This window comes from Hippopotamus amphibius, chromosome X (genome assembly GCF_030028045.1).
Source record: "Hippopotamus amphibius kiboko isolate mHipAmp2 chromosome X, mHipAmp2.hap2, whole genome shotgun sequence".
Classification (NCBI taxonomy): domain Eukaryota; kingdom Metazoa; phylum Chordata; class Mammalia; order Artiodactyla; family Hippopotamidae; genus Hippopotamus; species Hippopotamus amphibius.
In genome coordinates this window covers 107955473-107975239 of record NC_080203.1, presented here as the reverse complement: position 1 = coordinate 107975239, position 19767 = coordinate 107955473, and the positions used below count along the sequence as shown (strand labels likewise).

General features: G+C 34.6%; 1 protein-coding gene across 5 annotated transcripts in view; it reads right to left on the bottom strand.

The window, feature by feature from the left end:
- DMD (dystrophin) overlaps positions 1–19767 on the bottom strand; it is a 1940210-nt gene that overhangs the window by 1305427 nt on the left and 615016 nt on the right. For all 5 annotated transcript variants that reach the window (XM_057717394.1, XM_057717395.1, XM_057717398.1 and 2 more), the window contains 2 exons: positions 11660–11901; positions 6242–6422 (listed from right to left, as the gene is read on the bottom strand). In XM_057717394.1, coding sequence (XP_057573377.1) covers positions 6242–6422; positions 11660–11901 — 423 coding nt within the window. The remainder of the gene's footprint in view (positions 1–6241; positions 6423–11659; positions 11902–19767) is intronic.

The window sequence follows — 19767 nt, the reverse complement described above, 5'->3', positions numbered from 1 at the left end:
TCTCCACACCCTCTCCAACATTTATTGTTTCTAGATGTTTTGATGATGGCCATTCTGACCGGTGTGAGGTGATACCTCATTGTGGCTTTGACTTGCATTTCTCTAATGATTAATGACGTGGAGCATCTTTTCATGGGTTTGTTGGCCATCTGTATGCCTTCTTTGGAGAAATGTCTATTTAGGTCTTCTGCCCATTCATGGATTGGGTTATCTGCTTTTTTGGTATTAAGCTGCATGAGCTGCTTGTATATTTTGGAGATTAATCCTTTGTCAGTTGCTTCATTGGCAAGGACTTTCTCCCATTCTGAGGGTTGTATTCTTGTCTTCTTTATAGTTTCTTTCACTGTGCAAAAGCTTTTAAGTTTCATTAGGTCCCATTTGTTTATTCTTGATTTTATTTCCATTATTCAAGGAGGTGGGTCAAAAAGGATATTACTTTGATGTATGACATAGAGTGTGCTGCCGACGTTTTCCTATAGGACTTTTACACTGTCTGGCCTTACATTTAGGTCTTTATTCCACTTTGAGTTTATTTTTGTATATGGTATTAGGAAGTGTTCTAATTTCATTCTTTTACATGTAGCTGTCCAATTTTCCCAGCACCACTTATTGAAAAGGCTGTCTTTTTTCCATTGTATATTCTTGCCTGCTTTGTCAAAGATAAGGTGCCCATATGTGTTTGGGTTTACCTCTGAGTTCTCTATGCTGTTCCATTGATCTTCCTTTCTATTTTTGTGCCAGTACCATACTGCCTTGATCACTGTGGCCTTGTAGTATAGTTTGAAGTCAGGAAGCCTGATTCCACCAACTCCATCTTTCCTCCTCAAGATTGCTTTGGCTATTCGGGGTCTTTTGCATTTCCACATAAATCATAAGATTTCTTGTTCTAGTTCTGTGAAAAATGCCGTTGGTAATTTGATAGGGATTGCATTGAATCTGTAAGTTGCTTTGCGTAGTATAGTCATTTCCACAACGTTGATTCTTCCAATCCAAGAACATGGCATGTCCATCTGTTTGTATCATCTTTGATGTCTTTCATCAGTGTCTTATGGTTTTCTGCATACAGGTCTTTTGCCTCCTTAAGCAGGTTTTTAAATCCTAGGTATTTTATTCCTTTTGTTGTTGCAATGGTAAAGGGGAGAGTTTTCTTAATTTCTCTTTCTGCTCTTCTGTTGTCAGTGTATAGGAATGCAAGAGATTTCTGTGCATTAATTTTGTATCCTGCTACTTTACTAAACTCATCCATTAGTGCTAGCAGTTTTCTGGTAGAGTCTTCAGGGTTTTCTGTGTATAATATCATGTCGTTTGCAAAGAGTGACGATTTTACTTCTTCTTTTCCAATTTGGATTCCTTTTATTTCATTTTCTTCTCTCACTGCTGTGGCTAACACTTCCGGAACTATGTTGAATAATAATGGTGAGAGTGGACACCCTTGTCTTGTTCCTGTTCTTAGAGGGAATGCTTTCAGTTTTTCCCCATTTAGAACGATGTTGGCTTTTCGTTTCTCATATACGGCTTTTACTATGTTGAGGTATTTTCCTTCTATGCCCATTTTGTGGAGAGTTTTTATCATAAATGGATGTTGAATTTTGTCAAAAGCTTTGTCTCCATCTATGGAGATGATCATATGGTTTTTATCCTTCCATTTGTTGATATGATGTATCACGTTGATTGATTTGCATATATTGAAAAATCCTTGCATTCCAGCGATAAACCCCACTTGATCATGGTGTATGACCTTTTTAATGTGCTGCTGGATTCTGTTAGCTAGTATTTTGTTGAGGATTTCTGCATCCATATTCATCACTGATATTGGTCTGTAATGTTCTTTTTTTGTGACATCTTTGCCTGGTTTTGGGATCAGGGTGATGGTGGCCTCGTAGAATGAGTTTGGGAGTGTTCCTCCTTCTGCTATATGTTGGAAGAGTCTGAGAAGGATAAGGGTTAGCTCTTCTCTAAATGTTTGATAGAATTCACCTGTGAATCCATCCGGCCCTGGGCTTTTGTGTGTTGGGAGATTTTTAATCACTGCCTCAATTTCCGTACTTGTGATTGGTCTGTTCATGGTTTCTATTTCTTCCTGGTTCAGTCTTGGAAGATTGTATTTTTCTAAGAATTTATCCATTTCTTCCAGGTTATCCAATTTATTGGCATAGAGTTGCTTGTAGTAGTCTCTCATGATCTTTTGTATTTCTGCAGTGTCACTTGTTACTTCTTTTTCATTTCTAATTCTGTTGAGTTGTGTCTTCTCCCTTTTTTTCCTGATGAGTCTGGCTAATGGTTTATCAATTTTGTTTATCTTCTCAAAGAACCAGCTTTTAGTTTCACTGATCTTTGCTACTGTTTCCTTCATTTCTTTTTCGTTTATATCTGATCTGATCTTTATTATTTCTTTCCTTCTGCTCATTTTGGGGTTTTTCTTGTTCTTCTTTCTCTACTTGTGTTAGGTGTAAGGTTAGGTTGTTTTTTCGATATTTTTCTTGTTTCTTGAGGTAGGACTGTATTGCTAAAAACGTCCCTCTTAGAATTGCTTTTGCTGTGTCCCATGGGTTTTGGGTTGTTGTGTTTTCATTGTCATTTGTTTCTAGATATTTTTTGATTTCCTCTTTGATTTTTTTAGTGATTTCTTGGTTGTTTAATAGCATATTGTTTAGCCTCCATGTGTTTGTATTTTTTGCAGTTTTTTTCCTGTAATTGATATCTAGTCTCATGGCCTTGTGGTCAGAGAAGATGCTTGATATGATTTCAATTTTCTTGAATTTACCAAGGCTTGATATGTGAACCAAAATGTGATCTATCCTGGAAAACATTCCTTGTGCACTTGAGAAGAAAGTGTATTCTGTATTTTTTGGACGGAATGTCCTATAAATATCAATTAAGTTGAGATGGTCTAATGTGTCATTTAAAGCTTGTGTGTCCTTATGTATTTTCTGTTTGGATGATCTGTCCATTGGTGTAAATGGGGTGTTAAAGTCTCCTACTATTATTGTGTTACTATTGATATCCCCTTTTATGGCTGTTAGCATTTGCCTTATGTATTGAGGTGCTCCTATATTGGGGGCATAGATATTTACAATTGTTATATGTTCTTCTTGGATGGATACCTTGTTCATTATGAGTGTCCTTCCTTGTTTCTTGTAATAGTCTTTATTGAAAGTCTAATTTGTCTGATATGAGTATTGCTACTCCAGCTTTCTTTTGACTTCCATTTGCATGGAATATCTTTTTCCATCCCTCTACTTTCAGTCTATATGTGTCTCTTGGTCTGAAGTGGGTTTCTTGTAGGCAGCATATAGAAGGGTCTTGTTTTTGTATCCATTCAGCCAGACTGTGTCTTTTGGTTGGAGCATTTATTCCATTTACATTTAAGGTGATTATTGACATGTGTGTTCCTATGACCATTTTCTTAATTGTTTTGGGTTTGTTTTCGTAGGTCTTTTCCTTCTCTTGTGTTTCCTACTTAGAAAAGTTCCTTAAGCAATTGCTGTAAGGCTGGTTTGGTGGTGCTGAATTCTCTGAACTTTTGCTTGTCTCTAAAGCTTTTGATTTCTCCCTCAAATCTGAATGAGATTCTTGCTGGGTAAAGTATTCTCAGCTGTAGGTTTTTCTCTTTCAGGACTTTCAGTATATCCTACCATTCCCTTCTGGCCTGCAGAGTTTCTGCAGAAAGATCAGCTGTTATCCTTATGGGTTTTCCCTTATATGTTATTTTTTGCTTTTCTCTTGCTGCTTTTAAGAGTTTTTCTTTGTGTTTAATTGTCATTAGTTTGATTAATATGTGCCTCAGCGCTTTCTCCTTGGGTGTATTCTGTATGGGACTCTCTGTGCTTCTTGGACTTGATTAATTATTTCCTTTCCCATGTTGGGGAAGTTTTGCACTATAACCTCTTCAAATATTTTCTCAGACCCTTTCTTTTTTTCTTCTTCTTCTGGGATGCCCATGATTCGAATGTTGGTGCGTTTAGTGTTGTCACCAAGGTCTCTGAGACTGCCTTCTGTTCTTTTTATTCTTTTTTTCTCTTTCCTGCTCTGTGGCAGTTATTTCCCCCATTCTATCTTCCAACTCACTTATTCGTTCTTCTGCCTCAGTTTTTCTGCTGTTTATACCATCTAGAGTATTTTTAATTTCGGTCATTTTGTTGTTCATTACTATTTGTTTCCTCTTTAGTTCTTTTGAGTCCTTATTAACTGTTTCTTGTATTTTCTGTACTTTGTGGTCGAGATTTTGCATCATCTTTACTATCATTACTCTGAATTCTTTTTCAGGCCATTTTCCTATTTCCTCTTCATTTATTTGGTCTTGTGGGGTTTTTTCCTGCTCCTTTGCCTGCACGGTGTTTCTCTGTTTTCTCATTTTGTCTAATTTATAGGATTTGCTGTCTCCTTTCCTTATGCTGCCTAGTAGTAATTCCTCTTGTTTCTGCCCTCTGCCCCCTGTGGTGGGGTTTTTCCAGTGTCTTGAGTAGGCTTCCTGGTGGGGGGGGGGGGCGGTCTGGTGTCTGCTTTCCAGTGTGTGGCTCTGTGTCGTTTCTCTCTGATGAGCAGGGCCGTGTCATGTGGCGTGTTTTAGGGTATCTGTGAGGTTATTATGGCTTTAGGAAGTCTGTGTGCTGATGGGTGGGTTTGTGTTCCTGTCTTGTTTGTAGTTTGGTGTGAGGTGTCCAGCACTGGCAGTTGCAGACAGTCGGACGAAGCTGGGTTTTAGACTCTGATACAGGGCTCTGTGAGAGTGCTCTGCAGTTAATCTTCCCTGTGTCTGAGGACTCCCTAGTAGTCTAGCATCCTGGATTCAGTGCTCCCTCCCCAGAGCCTCCTACTTGACTTCTGATGGAGTAGTCCAGACTTCAGAGGTTGCTTGTCCCAGTTATTTTGGGATCTTTGCAGCCCTTTCTGGTGTCCGAGGCCATCTGCTGGTGTTCAGCTGGTTCTCTGTGGGGATTATTGTGTCTTCTGATGTATTCCTGATGCATATGTTCAGAGGGATGCATTCCACATCCTTCTACTTTGCCGCCATCTTTCTTCTCTCCCCAACTGATTTTATAGAGGCCCAGCAACAAGTACATTGAAATCCACTAGAGGGAGCTGACATTATTGTAAAGTTGTATTACCTGATTCCTTATCAGGAAAATAAACCCCTCAGCAAAAATGACTTTGAAGTAAAAGAAGGGGGGGGGGGGGAATGCATTTATCTTTCATTTCATGACCTCACCAGGAAATGAAAAAGAAAAAAAATAGGAAAGTGAGGAAAGCCAGTGTATTACACTATACTGATTCTAGAAATGTTATTATGTGGTAAATGTGTTGCATATTTACAAAGGAAAGCAATTAAAAATGTATGTTCCCACAAATTAAAAAGTTTCAGTAGAAAACAAACATATATTCTTGTGCTTCTCATAACAACTTTGATAACGACTTTTTAAAAAATATTTTATCTTAATGCCTTAAAAATCTAATTTTACTCTATAATCCTTTGTACATATATACACATATGTATATATGTGTATGGTGAACCAAAAACCCATTCACTAATGCTTAAAAGTGTTCATAAACCTGTCTATCAAAGGAATTTTTGTCTGATGAGTAGGGATATTCTGTGTATTAATATCATAAGAGCAAATCGGTGAGAGACAAAACAGACATCCTGAAAAATTTGCTAGTCATACAGAAGGCATTTGCATAATTGCTCCACTCTTATGTTGTATTTTACCAGTAAATGAAAAAAAGAAGATATTGTATAGTTATAGTAATCTAATAGTAAAATTCAGCCCAAAGAATAATTTGTCCTTGGCTGAGTTTCAGTTGCCTCATGCATGCTATAGCTATAATAATCTTCATATAAATTGACAGAAGCATTAGCAAGATGCCTAGCTACATATCCTTGCACATAAAGCAAACTGGATTTGATGAAAACCTACTAACAGGGCTTTAACCTGTTGTTTTATTTCCTTCAATGTTCCAAACATTTGACGCTAAAATTTGCAACCCGCCAAGAAGTTACGCCTATATACAACATTCACTTTATTTGTTCCTCATAGTCATGAAATTATTATGGAGGGGGCAAGAAGTGGAAATCTAACATATTTGTTTTCCAGCAACAGCATTTCGTTGCTTATTACTACAGGTTATAGGGAGCATAGTTTCTTTGATGGAAATCATTCTTTCATGTTAGTACTTTCTCTTTTCACGATAAATAAGTAATTTGGAAAACATCAAGTTACTGATTTTAAGTATTTTTACTTACTTGTCTGTAGCTCTTTCTCTCTGGCCTGTATATCAGCAAAGACTTGGTTAAAATGATTTGTAAAAGCCACAAAGTCTGCATCCAGGAACATTGGCCCTTGTCCTTTCTCTTTCAGGGCTATGCTTTGAATTTTTAATCGCTCGATTTGAGGCTGAAGAGCTGACAGCCGCTTGACTTCATCCTGTAGCATAATTTAGAGTATTAAAATAAATAACATTTTTACTTTGCACACATTACATTTTTGCAAAGTATTAAAAGGCAGTGATGCAAGCTTAGCTTAATGCCCTTATCAAAAACATTGATAAGAAACATTCATGATGGTTGAAGCAAGCCTCCAGCACAGATTGTCAATTTACATTCAATAGATATCACCATATACAACGATTTTTAAATTTCAAAATGACATCATTTACAATATTAATGGGCATGAATGTACACAGTTGAAAAGTACTATGAATGACCTTATATCTTTTTCCTAAATCAAACATGGATGTTTCTCTACACTGCTCATCTCAAAATTGTGCACCTTTGCTTCAAATTCTAAACTCATTCAATGAACAATTTTTTCCTTAAATTCATTTGTGTAGAATATACATTATATATATATCTCTACATATGTCTGTATATATACATACTACATTAAATTACAAATATGTTTATGTTAATTTTATATAGATTACACAGACACATAATCCATGTAATATTTATGTATATGCGCTCATATATTTGTGTCTATAACTATCTAAGTTTTGTACAGTCTTATTACTTCTCCTGACTGAATAGGGGAATACCATCATATTAATTAGGGAGACTGTTTGCTCTGCTTTACTCTTGCTGTCCTGGCATAATTGTTAACAGCACCCCCTTTCACTATCAAGACTACTCTGATTTGGTTGATAAAATCACAAGGCCATTCTGCCGTGCTGTCCCATGTAGTAGTCTCTAGTCACATGTGGCTACTGAGCACCTAAAAAGTGGTTTGTCCAAATTTAGATGTGCTGTCACTGTAAAACATACACTGAATTTTGAAGACTTAGTATGAAAATACAAACTCTCATAGTTTTAAATAATGATTAAATCTTGAAATGATATTTCTGATATATCAGGTTAAATAAGATGCATTATTGAAATTCATTTATTTACTTGTTTCTTTTTCCTATTTAAATGTTATTTCTAGAATATTTAAAATTACATATGTGACTTGAATTTGTGGTCTGCATTCAATTTCCTTGGAACAGGGCTCTTCTTGATATAAATGTTTTCATACTCTTTTGCTTCCAGTGAAGTTGCAATTCATATATATCTGATAAATATATAATTTGAACTCAGAAATTTCAAAATGCTCTTTTTTAAAGTATTATTACCATGGTTGTTCACTTAGAAGTCATAACTATGCTACCTCTAGAAAAAAGTACTTCAGGATCATTTACCATTCAAAAATGTAAAAAGCAGGATAATTAAAATTTAAAAATTGGATCACAAGCCAATTAGAAGGAAAGGAAAATTGATAGAATTACAGTAATTATGAACTAAATATAAACCTGAGCTTCCTGGAAATTAAAGTAAAAAAAATATTATTTTTGGATGCATGCATACTCTTTTAGAGACAGTAACTTTTGTCTTAGGATTGAATGAGACAAATTTATCACAAAGATCCTTTCATAGTAGCAATACCACCTAATGGACAGTGCCACTTACTATTTTTAGAAGGTATAAACATAACTTTCAGAGGAGTTTTGGTATGCGACTCCAAAAATATGATTATTGATTCGGGTAGGTTAATCTCTAACAATCAAATTCTTTTGGTAGGTGAAAATTAAAGATATTTAGATAAATAAGGAGGTGACCCCCATCTCTCCCATTCAAATATAAAGCCTCTCAATCAAGTGCTAGAAGGTAGGAGCATACACATAGATGAAGAGTAAGGCAAAATGTAAAGGTTAGTACTCCGTGGTTTGGATTATAGAACTATAGACATGCACTTTGTACTCTAGACTTGTGAATGGTACCACTGACATCTGCCGTGAAACATTTAAGAACCCAATTTACATTTGGCCAGATGGAGGGCCGTCATTCTTACTGTTTAGGGGGCTATATAAGGAGCCTACAGTATAGTAAAGTAGGTTCTGCAAAACAAAGGGGACTTTTAAAGTAATAAAACATTCGGGCAAATGTTCAGCTGAGACCTTAAAGTTCTGAAAGTAAATCATAGGAAATATCATTCTGACCTCAAATATTTAACATTTAAAAGATGTTAACAATTACTCATTATTTCCATAAAAGGGCCTCAGTTTGGTTAGTCCTCCAGAGTAAGGCATGTTCTTTGAGTCTGTTTATCCTTTACAATTATATGTTTATCTACTGGAAAAACATATTTTTTCTTGAGAAAGGGTCCATGGATTTCTTCCAATTCCCAAAGGGCTCCCTTAACATATTAAGAAGCAGTTCTGGCAAACATTAGATTTTGAGCTAAATCTGCACCCTAGTCATAGAAAACGTCTCCAAATAACAGAATGCATTGACAAATAGGATGGTGTAATTTACGTACCTATTACTAATCACAACCAAGTAGTACAATTTCAACTGTTGTGTGAATGACATTGGGCTTATCCTGCTACGTATTCTGCCTAAGGTGATTCATCAAACTAACAGAAACCAATGGGGCAGTGAGAAAGAGTAAGGGGTGATGAAGAGGGATGGACTTCCATCAACAGAATTTGGAACTTTGTAGCTGAATACAGCAAAAAGAAATGATTTCACTTAGGATGACTTCTCTAACCTCAAGAGAGTATTTACGATATATAACCTCTAATGATCTCCATTCGCTCCTCAGATAAACACCAAGATCCTAGCATGTCCTAAGAGTCCTTGCTTTGTCTCCTATATGCTTGTCTTTTTGCCTCCATCTTTCACCTTTATGCCCCTGCCCTCCTACGCCCAGCATTCACACTGGCCTTATTTCAGTTATTTTGTCATTATTGCTTCCTCCCACCATGTTCCTTCTGCCTGAAGCCTCCTTTCCTGCTGTTGTCTTAATTTCAACGCAAATGTACCTGCCTCAAGGAAGCTGCCCTTGGTGGCTCTGTCAAAGTCAGGCTTTCCCTGTTAGACACTCTCCCAGAACTCTGTACCTTTGTTTAAAGCATTTGTCCCAGTGGTAAATTTACATCTGCTTATTTAATCATTTACTTAATCTCTCTCTCACCTACTCTAGCTAAATGCTATGAGGGCAGGGTCAATGCATGTTCATTCTAATATTCGCAAAACTTAAGTGTCTGCCACCCCAGTGGGTCCTTAAGATAGAAGCAACACCCCAGCAGGACTGGAAGGCAGGGCATCAAGTCAAAGGAGATTATTATCAAACCTTAAATCCAGTGGAATTTGCCTTGCTAAATTTTGGACTTGATTAGGATCCATCCTATCCTATCTTACTTCCCTATGTTTTCTCCTTTTGGAATGCAAATGCCTATCCGATGCCTGTCCCACCATCATATTTTGGAAACATGTAAGTTATCTGGTTTCACTGGTTCATAGCAGGAAAGTTTTATCTGAGAATGAAACATATCTTGAGTCTCATCCAAATCTGACTTAAATGATGAAGAGATTGGACTTCAGGCTTTAGAGTTGATGCTGGAATAAGTTATGATTTTTGGACTTTGGGGGCTCATGACATGTGACGAGGACATAAATGGGGGGCAGGGTGAGAATCTGTGGACCAAATTATGTCTCCCACAATATAATGTTGAAGCTCTAATCCACAATGTGACTATATTTGGTGATAGGGCTTTTAGAAAGTAATTAACGTTTAATCAGGTCTTCAGTGCAGGGTCTTTATCTGATAGGACTGGTGGCCTTACAAGAAGGGAAAGATTTTTTTTCCCTCCATGCACATGTGCCAAGGAAAGGCCAGAGAAGGACGTGGTGAGAAGGCAGCTGTCTGTAAGCCAGAAAGAAAGTTCTCACCAGAAATTAAACCCTGCCAGACCTTCATCTTGGACTTTCAGCCTCCAGAACTGTGAGAAAATTAATCCCTTTTGTTTAAGCCACCTAGTCTATGGTATTTGTTATGGCAGCCCAAACCAGCTAGTACACAGTATCATTCTTGGCCACACTAGAGACATTGAATATTTATTTTATGGATGAATGCATTTTGTACATGTAATTAATATGTATACCTGAATCTCAAGAAACAGGTTAAGGTACTATCACTGGATTTTTTACTGCAAGAAATAATATAGGTGGAGTATTCCACTAATTCACAGAAAAAAGGTCATGGATTCTATTCTTTAATAGCAAAATCTATCCAGAATTATAGGGAACAGAAATTCCCTATACTTGCATATTTGCCTAATAAACTAAATGCCTTTTCTGTATGATATTCTTTATTGAAAAATGTCTTTCCTGAGTTTACTTCCTAGTAAAGTTGTAGGTCCAATATTTGAGGAAGAATCATCAAATCCTTCAATTGATTTTCCGTTCAAAATAGCTTTGAATTTCCCATCACTTTCTAGGTTCAAGACCACCTCCAAACCAACCCTGTTGCCTCTCCATCTCCAGTCTCCCATTATTTAAACCACTGTTTTCAAAGTATGCAGATTAACCCCCATTCATTGCTTTTAAAATTAAGCCCAATCATCTCAGGCTACCATTAACCTTCAACCTGGAAACCTTTTCATCTATCCTCTAATCAACTTCCCACTTGCCATGAAAAGTGTAACTATGCATAGTAACATTTTGTAGTAATGATGCAAACAGTTCAAGTTGTTTATATTGATATATCTCATTTTCTTACACATGCAGGATACTCTTTGTCTTTCTCAGGCCCTTCTTTGAGTCTTCTATCTTCTTTGCCCCTCCAGATACACTGCCCACCCTTCTCCTGTGACCCAGGAGAATGACATTTATAGATTAAAGCTTCTTGTCCTCTGTCTTCTGATTAAGTTTAGTTGATGGGGAGCCATGTTCAGATTCTGGAGGCAGGGAGGAGAGCAAAGTAGGGTGTTTATTTTTCTGGCTCCATGTCTTTGTTGGCACTTGGACCAGCTGCTTCTGTTTGTGTGGATTCCACATTTTGAACATATGACTGGGTTTTGCTCTTAGCACCTGAGCTGCCATAAGAAAGAGCTCCAAATTACTGTCCACTTTCCATAGGATATGGGGTGGTTTCTATGCTCCAACACTGCCTCACCATTTTGTAAACTGACAAAATCAATTAACTATGTGTAACTAAGCTTGTTGGGATTTGGGCATCCATATGTTACCTATTTAAACTGATTTTCTTCGCTTATATTTTGATCTTCCCTGTGTTTAACTAAACCCTTAAGAGGGAAATTTTTTCATGAAGTAATTTGCTATTCTTCCGGAAATTTCCAAGAAATTCCTATTGATCATGCTCCAAATAGGAGGAAAGAGTCTTACCTTACAATTTTTTAACTGGCTTTTAATTGCTGTTGGCTCTGATGTGGTAGTGGGTTGGGTTTTCAACCAGTTTTCTGCAGTAGTTGTCATCTGCTCCAATTGTTGTAGCTGATTATAGAAAGTGATGATGTTGTTCTGATACTCCAGCCAGTTAAGTCTCTCACTTAGCAATTGGCAGAACTCGATCCACCGGCTGTTCAGTTGTTCTGAGGCTTGTTTGATACTGTCAGCATTAACACCCTCTAGAAAGACAGATTTTAAAAACATATCCACTGAAGCCACAGACTGAAAGACATTATATGAAAACTAACGTTGACTCAGGTTTAAAGCTATTCATCATCTGAATAATTTCAAACAAATCATTTATTTACTGCTAAAGAAGTTAAAGTACCAAGGTGATTTCTGATTATTGGCTGCAAATTATTACAGTTGCATCTTATCAAAGAATATGGATGTAACAAAGTACTAAATAAGGATACATTAAGATGTAGAAGAGTAGGATATATTTAAATAAAAACCAAAATGGTCAAAGCTATGATGGGTGGATGGAAGATTTACGGACAAATAACTTTTTGGATATTTCCAAATAAATGTTAAACATCATGTATATTATTCAACTATACTTAAAAAAAGTAACCTAAATTTTTATTTTTTAAAGATTTTAGAATTAGTTGAAATGTCATTATTTGGATTTTTTAAAAAAGGCAAAAAGTGAGTATGTATAAAAAAAATCAATAATGCTTTGTTTATGCTACAGAAAACCAGAAATAAGCAGATTGCCCATGAGTCCAAAGAAAGGAAACAAGCATTAGGAAAAATAATCTTTCTAATTAGAAAAAAGGTTTTCAAATTATATATGATTTACAAATGTGGAAGCTGATCTGAAAGTTTTAAAATCATCTACAGAAGTATTAAAACAGAAAAAATGTCCATCAAAGGCAAAATGGAAACATAAGCATATCATTATCAACTTTAGTCCTCTGGAAAATCTACTATATCTCAGGGAATATGCTATGTCTTTGGACACCATCTTATTTAAATTTTGTCAAAATGTGATATATGACTAACATGACTAATGCCAATCCAATTCAAGTATAGCAATATCACATTATTAACGCTCTAAAGTTTACAACATGCAGATGTTTTTATACACACACACACAGTTTACATAGTAACTTCTTTAATAGGTTACACTATATAAAGAAAAAATATTAAATATGATATGCCTGTTAAAACATAGCTATGACAGCACTGATAACTTTCTAATATTTCTGAAATACTGAATATTCCCATGTTTCCTATTCCTACATATATTCACAGATCTCAAAAGGGATCACAAGCTCACTGTAACATTCTTCCTCTAAAATAACTAAAGGGTAAAATGATTTAGTGAAGACCAAGTTGTCTAGGAGAATCTACATTTATGAATGTCCATTTTACACAAGTTTCTGGTAATGTGATTTAGTTAATTGACACATAAGTTATTAAGTTATTAAAAAATCTGAAGACCATCTCTAGCAAATGTGAGGCCTGTGGTTCTGCTAACTTGTAGATGCCTCCCAGTTCACTCTTTCTAAAGAATAAAAACCATGGATTTGAAGTCAACAACCATAATATTTTATTCTCTTTTACTTTCCTCTGCAGATACTCTGATTTTCATTTTGTTGTAATAATGTTATGCTGCCAAACCACAACTCTCAATTCATTTGAAGCACAACTCTAACTTCACTAATTTCAGATTTTGACACTATCCAGGATGACACTGGAAAAACAAACTTTGCAAATATCATTGGCAATGATCTTTTCCTCCTCCTTTGCCGGATATATTTTTGAAGAAAATTAATTGAAAAACTAGAGCATAAAAAGATAATATATGTATATTTCCCTATATACAGCTATAAAAGGCACAGCCTGCGGTTTAAAGGAGCTAAATATTCCTCTAATACAATACTAATGGTTAAAGAAGCAACTGGTTTTATTGAGACATCTGAACGTGTTGTGGGATATTCTGTTTGGGATAATTTGGTTTTGAGCAGTGACCAAGAATTATACCAAAACATGTTCTGAGGGATGCCACTAAGACACGATAGTTGTAAAATAATCATGTTTGTTTCAAAGTATAAGAGAAGAATCCAAATCTCTGGTCATAAAGGCACTAAGTTTGAGGAAAAAAATACTATGATAAAGTGCTGAGATTATTGCTGGAAAATGAAAGGGAATAATTTAAAAATACACAGGGTAGAAATTGTAAATTATGTTAGAAAACGATTCAAAAATGTGCCATGGATCTTAATGACCAGATGTTTAGGAGAAATATTTTTAGCATATGTTAAATGCGCATAAGCACTTAGAAGGAGGAAGTCAGTCCTTGGTAGTCCAAGCCCATGATAAGCAAACAAGAGATGCTAAAGTAAATTAAAAGAACTGATGGAATGACACTGGATTGAATTTATTTAGCATTTATCCAATGATAAGGGAATACAGAAAAAACTATCTTACTGTCCCCTGAGGTCAACCATATGAAAACCCCTTAGCAACTGGAAAAATAAGATCATAAATTAATTTTAATATGAATAATTCATTAATTTAATCAGCAAATACAAATCAAACTATAATGAAGTATCAATAAGTTCTATGGTATCTATTAAAATCCAGAGCTAGAATTTAATGAGTCCTTGATCATTACCCAAAACTATCAGTTCAGTATGTCATGCCCAAAAAAATGTCCAGATGCTAGACACTGCTGCAAAAGGAGTTAATATAAATAAGAAAAGTGAATTTAGTACAAATCCACTACGAAATCTACAGTACTCTCCACTTATGAGCAATTTGATTTTTACAACTGAATAAAGGCAGTTAAAATATAATAATAGGTAAAAGAAGGATCTCCTTATTAGGACAAACAGTAAAGGCAGGCAAAAGGGTATAAAAGTTCACAGCAAGAGCTCTGGTATTAGGCAGACTTGAGTTCAAATTTGACATCCCCCCCTTTACTAAATGAGTAAGCTGGGTTCAGTTAGGTAATTTCACTGGGCCTCATTTTTCTCATCCATGGAATGAGAAGTGACATGTACACACAGCTAACCAACAAGGACCTACTATATAGCACAGGGAACTCTGCTCAGTATTCTGTAATAACCTAAATGGGAAAAGAATTTGAAAAAGAGTAGATACATGTATATGTAATAACTGAATCACTCTGCTGTACACCTGAAACTAACACAGCATTGTTAAACAACTATACTCCAATATAAAATAAAAAATTTTTTAAATACAATTGACCTCATTGGACACCTATCAGGGTTCTGAGTTAACGTGTGTGAATTGTTACACCAAGCATGACATATCAGGCAACCAATAAATATTAGTCAATGCTAATATAAAGAAATGGAAAAGAACATGAGGAAAACAAGGAAAAGAGACCAGATCTTTTAAAAGGTGAAATTAGGGAAAGGGGAAGTCTTTTTAATGACTGAAAAGGGTCATTTACAAAAAATAATAAAAGATAGTAGGAATTTTATATAATATGGCACTAATATGAGCTATAGAAAGTATATTTATACATTTTTAAAAGAAATTATATTAATCAATGATGAATAAGAGTTTATTAGGGAAATTGGAATAATTGCTCATAAATCTATAATCATTTGAAATTAAAGTTACAAAGGAGAGCCATGCCAAAAGTTAAAAACAGAAATTTCTAGATGTCACTGGCAAAGATATGATTTTGACTGCAGAATGTCAGACGTTTTATTATTAAGGATTTGTATGGAAATATCGTATTAATTCATTATGAACATGCCTCCTGTTCAACTAGAATATAACCTGTCTTTCTAAACTATAAACCTCCCTAAGAAAAATCTCTCCATTGGCAGTATGTGATAGAATTCTCAGCTTAGAGTAGGTATGAAATAAATACACTCTACTCGTGAACTCACCCAACACCAAATCAATAGCTTACTTCATATGAATACAAACATTAGGGGAGCAATAGCCACAGACATGAAAAGCCAAACACAAAGACATGCACAGTCTATCCTGCTTCAAGTTTGTTTTAAAATACTTGGGGGAGCGATCAACAGCACTGTCACATGTCACATTACTTAATGTGCAGCTCTCACAGTAAAATTAGGAACGCCAGTACTTCAACTGCATCAACTCATTGACCATCTATTATCCAGTACTAGTAATCTCATAATGAGATTATGAGAAAGTCCCCTAAAACATTTGCACAATAAATAAAGGTACTGTTTCCCCAGCGAACACTCACATATGAATAATTTTATTATTATATATCTTTTATGTGTATTTCAGAGAATTCTGCTTAAGTTTTAAGTTTCATGAAATTTTAAGTTTCATGGCAATTTTTAAGTGTAAATATCTGCAAAGCTCTAAGTATCAATCATTTAAGCATCTGTTTTTCTCATTTTTTGTTAGCAACTTAAGAATATAAACACTAACTCACCAGACATCATGAACAATACTTATAGAAAGCATTTCGTAGTAGCACATTAGAATCTCAGGGATAATGGATCATAATCCATTCACATCTCATATTCTAAACAACCCCTGAAATAGTCTATGAATGAATATATTGCACCCAGAGGAAATGGATCATTACTTGAAGCGCATCCACTAATTTTATTACTTGTGTACAGTGCATAACAGACTGTTAGAATAATTTTAATTGTGCACCACCTTCCATGCAAGTACTGCAAAACTGCCACTTAAAGTGAAGTATTCCTCATCAAGTACATTCATCATTAGCCAGGAAGCCAGGGTAGAATAATGCAAAACCTGTGTTTTCAGAGCTCTTGAATTAGAATAATATTTGGAATGAACACTTAAAGTTGGTAATAAATAGTCTATTTTTGTTGCATATTAAGTGAAGGTCATTGCAAATCCATTTGGCATTCAATATAACAGCCTCAAATGTCATAAAAATTTAATGAGAGTCCATGAAAACAAGGTCTGAGTATTACAGACTAATTCTGGAGGTTTTCTGATGTCACTAGCTTTTATACAACTGTCACGTCAACCTGTTTTAAAAATAATAGCATTTAAAAATTAATAGGTTGACATAAAATTCATGCCCCTAATAAGAATACATACATTTACGAATTTAACTCTTTCTTCACTTTTTTCTCTTTCTAAACAGCATTGAATTATAAGAGCAAAAAGTCAGATCCCTACTCATATTTGTTTTTGTGACGAATTTTCCACAACAGTGACCACTTTAATCCCTCCCTTCACACACACACACACACTCCCGCCCTGGACACAGAGTCTTCTCCTTTGGAGATCAGAGTTAAGGAAAAATGTGTCTGTCAATTAACAATATTTATTAAGTGTGAACTCTGTGTAGACCATTATCCTAAGTGTCACGTGGAAAAACAGGAAACATAAATCAAACTGCCCAGAACTCGGGAAAGAGTAAGAGAAGAGGAAATGGGTGCAACCGTGGAAAGCTATTCATTCATGATGGAGGGGCTGGGCTGCTGCAAATAGTACCATTTCCATGCCCCACTGATACACAGAGCAGCTACAGAATCTCTTCCCATTAAATACACAATTAGAATAGTTATTGCCACTGAAAATCCTTCACAATGATGCAAAAAGATGAGAGTTTTGCCTTTGAGGTGAGCCAAACTGACTCCAATCCCTGCCCTAACACATCTGACAAAGTTTTGCCCAAATTTAAATGACATCATTCATGTGAAGTACTTAATGAACTATAAACCAAAATACTAAAAACAGCAGTTTCATACTTAATATTACAGATAAGAGGCGTCCTTGTCTGTGTTATCAATCTGCTATTTAATTACGATCCTTAGCTGACTTATTATTAGGTATCACCTTAAACACTGTAATCTAACACTCATGGGATGATGGTTTTGAAATGTTCTTTTAGTCTAATATACTAATAATTACTACTTTTATTTAAACATTTCCTTAATGTGATTGTCTTCAGGCTCTTAATTAACACACAGAAAACTACAATTAGAAATTCAAAGTGAAGCACAATTTAATGTAGAAAACATCACTAACCCTATTAGATAGTTATAGTATCTCCTCTGGAAATTGTGGTGAAACTATTTTACAGCTTAAGAAAGGGGAAATTGACCTATGCTTATATGTTTTCAAATAAATGGTTTGATACAACTTTTTTGGTAATTTCAATATTAATAAAGGAAACCAGACTTTTTTTTGTTATATCTGACTGATAAGGAGACTATATATTTGATGCAAGAACATTATTTTACAAAAAGAATTAAAATGAAGTCTAATCCTAAATAGATAATAGCACGTTTTTAGGTATAAAAATGTTCTAGGTTGTCCTGAAGTCCCATAATCTTATTCAATGAAAAGCTTTTGCTCTTAAGAATGCAGATCAGTTAAAAAACTGTCCAAAACAAAATCTTAGGAATCCAGCTTTATTAATAATCAATACTATTGATATAGTAGCAAGATTGTTTACAATATTTAGCTGCTAAAATTCTCTAAAATTTTAATTATATCATTTTGTGTTTAAATAAATATAAAAATAAACCTTAAAGGTTATACTGTATAACTTTTTTAATTTAATAAAAATTTGGAAATTCTCCTGAGTATAACAGGAAACATAAGTAGATCACTAGGTACCCTATCTAGTCTCCCATTTACTCTCATTAAAGTTCTAGGATGTGAATAATTTGTTGAGACTAAGTCTATGATACTAATCTTATATACTGACAATAAGCTTCATAAAGATTCTGTGAAAAATTTCTCCAATAAGAGGAGGACCTCTCAACCATCCTACACTCTATCACACTATCCCCCACAATTATCCAATCAATTGATTTTGATATAGGAGCAACAAATTAATGTTTAAAAAAAAGTTAAATACATAAATTAGTCAAAAATTATACCAAAATTCCATGTCAAAATCCCAGAAATATTTTTTTAGATAACATTCTGTTAGTAGCACTGTAGCCTCCCCTTTTAGTCTATTATGATCATGAAGATGCTTTACATTCTTCTAAAAGAACTGGGACACCTATAAGGAAAATGTTCATGTATAGCTTTAATGTATGCAAATAATTTATACAACCTCTTTTTTGATTGAAAAAAGTTCCAAACAAACTAATAAGAATCTCTTACTGAATCCCTGCATATTATTCAAATATAAATCATTCTACTGCAAAAATCACAAAATTCACAACAAAGTTGATACTAAAACTCACAATATATTTAATATTAACTGTATTTTAATATTCTGCATATAACATTTTGCATTTGACAAAATGCAGCCAAAATTAAAATTATCTTCTAATTGATCATAATTTCTACATAACCGTGCAAAACTAAACATGTGTTATGAGAAACAGTGTCTTCAGGACAGACAATTGATTTTTAACACAACGTTGCAACATCAAACGAAAGCCATTTCTTGTACATTGGCATCATGATAAATCTCTGCATGTTTAACCATTTTAAGATTCTACCCCACTCCCTGTTTCTCAGAACCTTTCTTAAATTCATTCAAGAAATGCCTTCAGGACTAACAGATTTTGTTTTTTGCATTTCTTATGTGGTGCTAAAAATTCATGCTTTCAGTAGATATTTAGAAATGGCCAAAAGTGATTTGGAAATATGTTTGATATACCATCTGGGATCAAAACTGATGTAAAATATAAGCATTAAGGAATTTTTTTTACATGTCTTAGAGTTTCATTCTGAGGCAAAAACTAAGAGTTCCAAACTCATTCTAGATACTTTAAAATATGCTCTAATCTTACAGTAAATTATTTTAAGTAGGAAATTCAGTTTTCTGTGTGTATTTAAATACACACACACACATATATATACATATAAAATATAGTTTATAAAATGCTTTCTTTAAAACATGCTAACTATATTTATGCTAATCTCCATACATATTTTAAACTATTAATATATGTTAAATGTTGTTATCATGGGAAAACATACATAGAATGTATATTTATTTGTATTACTTGCATAACGTTTTATAAGAATGATCTGCCTTTATCTTAATTTTTAAGGACAAGATGAGTGGTTAAAGGAATAGACATTTACATGAGGTCATAAATTAAAAACCGTGATTCAGC